The sequence below is a fragment of the Astatotilapia calliptera genome, chromosome 3 (assembly GCF_964374335.1).
Source record: "Astatotilapia calliptera chromosome 3, fAstCal68.1, whole genome shotgun sequence".
In the NCBI taxonomy this organism is placed as follows: Eukaryota; Metazoa; Chordata; class Actinopteri; order Cichliformes; family Cichlidae; genus Astatotilapia; species Astatotilapia calliptera.
Genome location: NC_137424.1, coordinates 44,670,798 through 44,680,010, shown reverse-complemented (window position 1 = coordinate 44,680,010; position 9,213 = coordinate 44,670,798). Strand labels below are relative to the sequence as shown.

The window sequence follows — 9,213 nt, the reverse complement described above, 5'->3', positions numbered from 1 at the left end:
TTGCATCTGTGTGCGGCATGTAGGAGCAGAGACGTGTTGCCTGCGTTTACTTTGCAAACATGGACTGTCACAAAAGCTCACCGTGCCACCCGTCTGACTTCCTGTCGTGTTCAATGAGAGCAAGTTAAAAAACCACAGACAGGTCACGTGAGGCAGCGAGTCTGCCTCCCTCAGACAGTCTTTGTTCACTTTGTGTGACTGCAATCATTAGCTTGGGTCAGTTATTTAGTAAGCGGGGGAGGGTTTTTTTGTGTTTCCCTTCGTAATGATGGTGAAGAAATCGTTGCTGTAGAAAAAAACACAGGAACTAAAAAAGAGGAAGAGGAAGAAGAGGAGGAAAGTGCACGCAGGGGCGATGGACATGACTAATGAGAACTGCAGTCCGGCCGTAAGCACAAACGGTGGTGAGTTTCTTGTAGATCTTTTACTTTTATAAAACAGTAATTTTTATTTTAGCTTGCACTCTGGCCCCTTTGAGTGACGCTGAAGACAGACTGATAACGACAATGATAAACAGTCTCACTTGATGATGCAGATGGGCTTTAATGTGTTACAATCAGTATATAATTTGCAAGCATAGTATAATAGTCCTCTTACAGATGTTGGGTAACACTGGGTGTTGAAACTGAGGGCTTCAGGTGCAGTTTTAAGAATAAAGTAGTGAGCAGATGTCTGACTATTATCGCATTTCTGTGTCTGTGTCATTCAGCTTATCCGGTGCGGTGCATTGAGGAAGTACTTCTCCCTTTCTTCACAGATGAGAGCCTGCAGGCCACCATGAAGCCACAACACCCCCCTGCCTCAGACAGTAGCCCCCCTGCTCTTCAGGAACTTAGGCTGGTCCTCCTTGGCCGGAAAGGAACCGGGAAGAGCGCCGCAGGCAACACGATACTGGGAGGAGTGGGGGGATTTGAAAGCGGGAAGCCCACAGAGGAGTGTGTGAAAAGGCGAGCTGATGTGGTGGGGCGAAAACTCACAGTGGTGGACACACCTGGGTGGGAGTGGTACTACCCGCTTAATAGCACTCCAAACTGGGTGAGGAGAGAAACTTTGAGAAGCGTGTCGCTTTGTCCTCCCGGGCCTCACGCTGTGCTGCTGGCCGTGCGGGCCTGTGCTTCTGTGACAGATGACTACATCATAGAGATTGAGGAACACCTGGAGCCGCTGGGGAAACACGTGTGGGAGCACACTATGGTGCTGTTCACCAGAGGAGACGAACTGGGCATGGGCACCATGGAGCAACGAATCGTGTCAAGCGGCCCGTCGCTCCACAGACTCCTGCAGAAGTGTGGAAACAGATACCATGTTGTGAATAACCGGAGCAAAGGAGATGAGACACAGGTTAAAGAGCTGATAAGGAAGCTGGAGGAGATGGTAGATAAGAAGAGGGATGGAAGCAACCATTTAGAGATGGATACCGTCGTGTTGGGGCTGGAGGCCGATGGGAAGAGGAGAGCCAGGGAGAGGAGAAAGAAACAGCGACAGATGGAGGCGCAGATGCAGAGAGGGACCATCAAAGCCACTCTCATTAGTAAGTCTGTTTATTTTTATAACACTTCCCAAGTTTTCTTAAGTTCATGAAATCATTTCATATGATTAGAAGGCCCAGAAAAAAGGTTGATCGAGACCAGAACAAAGTTAATATCAGTCGTCACTGCATCACAAAGATGGAGGAGTTATAAATGATGATATTCAACAAGCATCAGGTGCAAACACAAAGTTTAGTTTGTGCCAAAATTATCTTGAGATCCACACTGTCTGCACCAGCCACTTTATTAGGTACACCTTGCTAGCACCATGTTTGACCCCCACCTTGAATGGACCTAATGTGTTTGTAGGAAGAGCTTCAGTCAGGATTTAGAGTTTATCTTTACACAGAAACAGCACTGCTAAGTGACTTCTCATCACTTTAAAGGTTTTGCATTAGTTTCATTAGTTAGTGCTAGTATTAGGTTCGTTTTCCTTTTTGCCTTCAGCACGGCCTTAATTCTTTGTGACACAGATTTAACACGGTACTCGAAAAATTCTCAGGGATTTTGGTTCATATTGACATGATAAGCTCACACAGTTGCTGCTCATCTGCGATATTAACCTCATGTTCCACCACATCCCAAAGGTGCCCTATTAAATTGAGATCTGGTGACTGGGAGGTCATTTAAATACAGTGGACCCATCGTCATGTTCAAGAAACCAGTGACAATTGTTTGTTATCCTGCTAGAAGTAGCCATCACTGTCGTCACAGAGTGTATCCATCTTTACAGCTTGAAGTGAAAAAGTGATTGTCAAATGTTTTTTCAATGTGTTCAGTTCAGACATAGACATTGTGCATGATTTTGGCACAAATAAAACGTCACAGACCAGAAATACAACTCTAAATAACAGTGCTGATTTGTGTTTAGGTAGGTTGTATTTGCTAGGATGAAGCTCAGAAGCTGACAGAGACTGAAGTCACTAAAGTAATGTGATTATTAGATTTAAAGTGAAAAGAAACACAAGTGTGGCTCTATGTTTTCTAGTGTGTAAGTAGTGGTAACACTACTAACTATAACCAAAATTACAGGGAGTCACACAGATCTCCGCAGGCTTACAGAGCCTGTTTTTGTCTTACTATAGGATCTTACAATTACAGTTTTTATTGTAAGGCTGAGTTTTACCTGATTTTCCTCTTGAAAGCTCTGATGAACGTCTCTCTTGTTACCTGCACAGCAGAGAAAGTCAGTCCCAAGTTGTAAAGAAATAAAGCCTGTACTAACACGTAGAGTACTCAGGTAAATGTAGCTTTGTTTACTGTACAAAAAATAGAGATTTCATTCATTCAAGTGTTTCAGAAATGTCTTCATTTACACACAGACAAAGAAGACACAGTTTTATATTGCAACATTCTGATTATTGTCTTTTGATTGGCCAGTATAGTCAGTGTTATATCCCCACCTCTTGCTTTGGGATGCTGTAGTTAGTGCTTGAGATCCATGGAGATGGAGATATTTTTCAATATGACTTTTAAATTATTTTAAGGTGGAAAAAAATACCCGTTTACGTGTGAATGTAGCCTGAGCGATTATTCTGGGCAATTTTTTTTACAAAAAAAATTAAAAATTAAATGAAAAACATGAAATATTTGGAGATTACAGCTGGGTTATGGCATTAAAATAGTTCTCTTTTACTGAAAATGTCCCCTTTTTTTCCTGTCAGGCGATGGGCCACAGGGTTCTGAGCTGGACGCCCACCAGTCTTTCTCCAAATCCCCTCGACGTCTTCCTGAGATCAGACTGGTTCTACTGGGCGAGCGTGAAACTGGAAAAAGTTCTGCTGGGAACACCATCCTTGGAAAACCAGGGTTCTTCCAGTCGGGAGCCGTAACAGAAGAGTGCATTCGTCAACAAGCGGAGGTGGCCATGCGGCTGGTGACTGTGGTGGACACGCCGGGCTGGGAGGCGGGTGTGGCAGGTGCAACTCCAGAGAGAGTGAAGAGAGAGATTGTCTGCAGCGTATCTTTGTGCCCTCCGGGTCCTCATGCACTCCTGCTGACTCTGAGGGTGGACACACTGGTGAAAGCGGGACATGTGAGAGAACATCTGGAACTTCTGGGAGAAGGTGTATGGAGACACACAATCTTGCTGTTCACCCATGGAGATCAGCTCAGAGAGGGAGTGGATATTGAGCAGCACATCCAGAGTGGAGGCAGGGACCTGCAGTTGCTTCTGGAGAAGTGCAGGCGGCGATACCACGTCATCAGCAGTGTAGATGGTGGAGGAAGAGGAGGTAGAGGTTCCAGTAAGGTGACAGAGCTGCTAGAGAAAGTGGAAAAGATGGCAACAATGAACAGATGCGAGGCTTTCTCCGGTCTGGTTCAAGAAGTCAGGGATTTGAGCCAACAAAGAAACGAAAAGTTCAACCAGCGTCTGAAGGAGATGGCAGATAAGATGCTTCGTCAGGAGGCAGAGCTGAAGAACATGAGGGACAGGGAGATGAAGAGCATCAGATGGTTCTTTGATAGAAGGAAGAAGGTGAAATCTCCAGGAAAAGCTGACATTCAAAAGGAAGAAGCGGAGGATGAAGACATGAGGGTCGGCGAGAGGAAGAACGATTTTGGTGAGCTGGAGGACAGGATGCGATGGCTGACAGAGGACAGAGAGAAAGAAATTCAGGATCTGAGCCTGGAAAAGGAGAGAATCTGCATAGCACTGAGCCAAGCTCAACAAGAAAGGGAAAAACTGCTTTACAAACTGGAGATAAAAGAGAGAGAGATTGAGGAACTGCAGGAAAGAACCGAGGAGCAGCAAATTAAGCTTCTCGACCTTGAGCGTGCCAGCGTAGAAAAGGAACTTGAGACGAAACAAAGGGAGGATGCTTTTAGAGCAAAGACACAAGAATGGATGAAAGAATATGAGAAACTGAGGCAGACCATAGAGCTCCTCAACAAAGAGATATCTGACTGGACTGAAAAACACGAGTCTTTAATAGCAGAAATCAGCCGGACTAAAACCCACTATGAGAACACTCTAAAGAGAACAGTACAAGAAAAAAACAGGGAGACGGCAGAGATGGAACAAAAACTAAAGAGTGAGATGGAAGTAAAAGTGCTCGAAAAAGACAAACTGATGGAAGAACTGAGGAAGGAAGCCTCGGAGGAAAAACAAGTAACTCTCAATAACGTAAAACAACATGAGACAGATATGGAGAGGAAATTGGAAGAAATCAAATCACAGCATAAGAAAGAGATGGAGGTAAAAATACAGGAGAAGGAAGCAGAGATACAAGGCATAAGGAAGCAGCACGAGGAAGAGATGGCCACAAGGATTAATGAAATAGAAAAAATGATGGAGACAGCAAAAGTTCAACAACAGCAAGAATATGAAAAGAAGCTGAAAGAAAAAGCTGATGACTTGGAAAGGATGGCACAAGAGCACGGTGATGAAATAAAGAACATACAGCAAGAAAAACAAAGGCAGGCCGCAGAGCTGAAAGAGCTGTTTGCTAAAGAAAAGAAGGAATGTGTGGAGGCCAAAGAGAAAGCAATAGCAGATATAGAAGAAAAGTGCCGTGCACAAATGGAAGAAAAGATGCTGGAAAATGACAAAGACAAAGAGATGATTCATCAAAACCACAAAAGAGAACTGGAACAAAAGATGAGGGAGAAAGAAAAGGAGATAGAGGCCTTAAAACATCAGCATCAAGAGATGACGCTAAAAATCAGTGAGATGGTAAATCTGATGGAGACGAGAAGTGCCCAACACCAGGAGGAAGTTCATAAAAATGTGAAACAAAAGGAGGAGGATGTGGAGAGGATCCAGCAACAGTACACTGAAAAACTAAGGAGCGTAGAGCAAGAAAGGCAAAAGGAGACCGAAGAGCTGAAACAACAGTTTGCAAAAGAAATAGATAAACAACTGCAGGAAAGACAGAGACAGATAAGAGACTTGGAAGAAACCTATGCTGCCCAAGTTGAAGAGATAAAGCTAAAGCATGCAAAAGAAAAGCAAATACTGAATCAGAACCATGAAAAGTACGTTCTGGAAAAACTGCAAGAGAGAGATCGGCTAACAGAGGAGTTAAAGTGTCAGCTTAAAAACGAAATCGAAGAAAGTGAAAAGGACAAAGAGCGATACAAGAGAGAGATGGAGCAAACGCTGGAGGAGAAGGAAAAAGAGATCAAGGAGTTTAAAGCGTTTGTGGAAGAAATGAAAGAAAAAATGCAACAACAGCAGGAGAAAGAAAGGGATCACTTAAAAAACATGCAAGAGACTGAGCAACAGCTGCAAGAAAAGGAAAAGGAAACAGAGGAGATGAAATCCAAACTCATGGAAATGAAGGAGAAGCTTCGACAGATGGAGGAGAAAGAAAATGTTTATTTGAACTACAAAAAAGCTTTGGAGCAAAAGCTGGAGGAACAAGAGGCAGAATTAGAAAGGTTGAAAGAACGTGTAAAGGATCTCGAGCAACGGTTGCAGCAGACAGAAGAGGAAAGAGAAAGAGACAAGTTAAATCACGAGAAACAGATGGAGCAATCTGCGGAAGAAAACAGCCGAGTGATAGAAAAGTTAAAACAGCACATTAAAGATATTGATGAGATCCTGCAAAGAAAGGAAGAAGAAAGAGGGGAAATCATTCTCAGCCAAAAGAAAGAGGCAGAGCAACGGCTGCAAGACAGAGAACGAGAGATGGAGGAGATGAGACGGCAGCTTTTAAGTGACATGGAGAGAAAACTGAAAGAGAAGGAGGCTGACATTGAAGGCGCCAAACAGCTGGCCGACTCCAGGGAGACACGATGGAAGGAAGAGCAGAAGGTGAAGGATGAGAAAGCGGCGAACGAGGTGAACAAGCTGATAGAGATCATCGACAAGAAGACAAAGGAACTGACACAAGCCCAAAGTCTTCTTGCACAGAGAGACGGCGAGATTGATGAGGCAAAACAGACATGTGCGAGCTCCTTAAGAGAAATAGAAGAGCTGAAAGAAAGCAACGACCGCAAAACATCCGCTATCGACGAGATACAGCAGCGGCAAAAAGACCAAGAGAGGGAAAAGGATGCGGAAATGACAGAAAAACTGCAGGAGAAAGAGAAAGAGCTTGACCGCCTCAGGCAAAGAGACAGGGAAAATGAGAAGGAGACCTTCCAGCTGAGGCTAACAATCGAGCAGACAAAGTCAGAGCTGAAGGAACTCACTGAGAAAATGGAAAAGGAGATGACGGCTATGATTCAGGAATACGAAAAGGAGATCAAGATGAAAGATGAGGATATTGAGTCAATCACACAGGAAAAGGACGGCACAATAAGTCGGCTAGAGGAAGAAACGCTTAAGAGCATTCAAGTCATCACAGAGAAATACAAGTTAAGTCAGAAGAGAGTTGAGGAGCTGCAGGAGCAAAATGAGATGATGAGAAAAGAGACTGACAACCTCAGAGCTAAGTGTGAGGAAGTGAAGAAGGAGAGTGACGAAGAGGTCAGGAAATATCTCAGAGGATACGAGGAAATCCAAATCACGCTAAGAGAGAAAGATCTGGAGCTGGGGCCTTTAAAAGACGCCAGTGCCCAACTAAAAGTGGAGCTAGAAATGGTGAAGGAGAGAGAAGATGAGACTAAGGCGCAGATGAATGAGCTGAGAGAGCATTTTGAGAAGCAGATGATGGAGAAACAAAGCGAACAGAGAACGAGGGATGAGGAGCTCGAAGAGAAATTCCTAAGAAGGGAGAAAGAAGTGAGTGAAAGGGAGCAAGTTCTGCTACGAAGCAAAGAAGAGCTGAGCAAAAGACGTCGCGACGTCAACGCACAACAGGAGGAGCTTGGCGAAAAACAGGCAAAGTTGGAAAGTAAAGAACAAGAACTTCGAGAACTGGAAATCAGTCTGCAAATAAAAGAACAAAAGAAACGAGAGGAGAAGGATAAATACGAGCAAGAAGTGCAGCAGAAGGCGCAGAATGTTGAGAAAATGGAGAGGGAGCTGGAAAGCTTACTGAAAGTCCTGGAGGGCAGACAGAAGGAGCTAAGCTCTCACGGTCACGATCTACAGAAGAAGGTCAGAGGACTGAAAGACCAAGGGAAAGAGCTGAAAGACAGGGAGTACTACTTGAAGAACGAAGAACAGGAGTTGCTCAATTGGAAGTCGGAGCTGCAGATGCAGAACGAGCACGTGAACTACACAACACAGCAGTTGAATGAGATGGGCAGGGAAATGACTCTGCTGAAGGAAGAGCTTCGCAAGAAGGAGAGGAATCTAAAGGAGTCGCTGAAAAAACTGAGCACGTGGGAGCAGAACCTCAAAGAGCGAGAGGAAGAGTTGAACCGGAGACAGCACAGCGTTTTGGAGAACGGACAACATGGGACTGATGATAAGAGATCGGAAGACAGCTCGCCTTTAGAGTGCCGAGAGGTCAGCGAGAGGAGGGAAAGAGGAAGAGGAAAAGATTCAGATAATGAAGATCAGAGGATGAAAACAACTTTGTCAGCTGCAGAGAGCAATAACTGTCATCTTGAAACACTAAAAGTCGAAACGCTGATGGAGACAAAGAAGACAAAAGTGAGACAAGAAGCGGCCGAAAGTGCAAAGGTGATCGGCGAGTTGAAGCTCCTGTCTCGACCTCGCACAAGAGCAAACAGCAAAGGCTCTCCCGGGTCAGATTTGAGGGTGATGGTTTTGGGAGAGACCTGGTCTTCCTGCTCCCCTGCTGGTGTCACCATCTTGGGTGGAGAAGCGCCCAAATTCAGCGGCTCTAGTTTCAGGTCGTGGAAAGGCCAAATAGCCGGAAGGCGCCTCGCCGTCGCAGAGCCGCTCAGCCTGAGGTGGCGAGACGGACCCGACGAGGCAAACGCCTCTCAGCTGAAAGGCATTCTCGACAGCATCTCCTGGTGCCACCCGGGTCCCCACGTCGTCCTGCTGCTCATGCCGGCCTTCCTGACCTGCACGCAGAAGTACAGACGAGCCGTGGAGGAGCACATGAGCCTGCTCGGACAGGAGATCTGGCAGCGCGCCCTGGTGCTGTTCACATGGGGGGAGATTTTAGGGGAGAGCGCAGAGCAGCACATCCTCAGGAACGGAGAACTGATGGGGCTCGTAGAGCGCTGCGGGGGCAGGTACCATGTGCTGACCAGCAAAAAGAATAACGCCGCGATTGAAGGCTTATTCGACAAGATGGATGACATTGTTACCCTGCCCAGCAGAGAGCAGTTTCCGGTGTAAAACTTTTACAGAACTGATTGAATTCATCATGCAAAAAATAAAAATGTTAAAATGTATATTTCCTCCTAATATGTAGAAATATTTGAATAAATGTGAGTAAAGGAAGAATAAGCTCTCACATCCGGATTTTTGCTACAGATAATCTGTAATCAGTCTGATTAGTTTTACCTTTTCAAGCCTCGAGTTTAGAGTGTTTGATCGAGCTGCTGCATTTATAACACAGTCTCATGGGTGTCAGGCCACACAATGAACTGATAAACTGATTCACGTGGGACAATAACTGTAGTTTGAAAAAGCAAGTATCATTTAACCGCTAGATCCAAACAGGTCTGCTGCATTTATACTTTGGTATTTGTTTATCTCCAGGTTTAGAATGATTCGGGTTAAAATAGAGCTCATGCCTCTAAGTTTAAAAATCTTTTCTCTGTGTCACCTGGGTTAGATTTATCATAAGATAAGTGCGATGTGAAAAAATATGTGACACATAGAAAAAAACACATCCCACTGAAACACATTTAGTCCAAAGCTGTGCTG

The 9,213-nt window shown here is 44.9% G+C and overlaps 1 protein-coding gene across 2 annotated transcripts; it reads left to right on the top strand.

The window, feature by feature from the left end:
- Positions 1-206: 206 nt before the first annotated feature.
- Positions 207-8,787, top strand: LOC113018868 (uncharacterized). 2 transcript variants are annotated; one of them, XM_026162259.2, is made up of 3 exons: positions 207-404; positions 758-1,531; positions 3,194-8,787. In XM_026162259.2, the coding sequence occupies exons 1-3, from the start codon at positions 356-358 to the stop codon at positions 8,677-8,679; spliced, it is 6,309 nt and encodes a 2,102-aa protein (XP_026018044.2). In that variant the 5' UTR covers positions 207-355; the 3' UTR covers positions 8,680-8,787. The 2 variants fall into 2 exon arrangements, with proteins under 2 accessions (XP_026018044.2, XP_026018043.2); XM_026162258.2 differs by having other exon boundaries at positions 710-1,531.
- Positions 8,788-9,213: the final 426 nt, after the last annotated feature.

Bases quoted from the DNA above. Each gene is read 5' to 3' on its own strand.
- LOC113018868 (XM_026162258.2), top strand. From the start codon at position 356: ATGGACATGACTAATGAGAACTGCAGTCCGGCCGTAAGCACAAACGGT. The intron at 405-709 runs GTGAGTTTCTTG...TGTGTCATTCAG, and splicing joins GGCCGTAAGCACAAACGGTG to CTTATCCGGTGCGGTGCATT. The intron at 1,532-3,193 runs GTAAGTCTGTTT...TTTTCCTGTCAG, and splicing joins CATCAAAGCCACTCTCATTA to GCGATGGGCCACAGGGTTCT.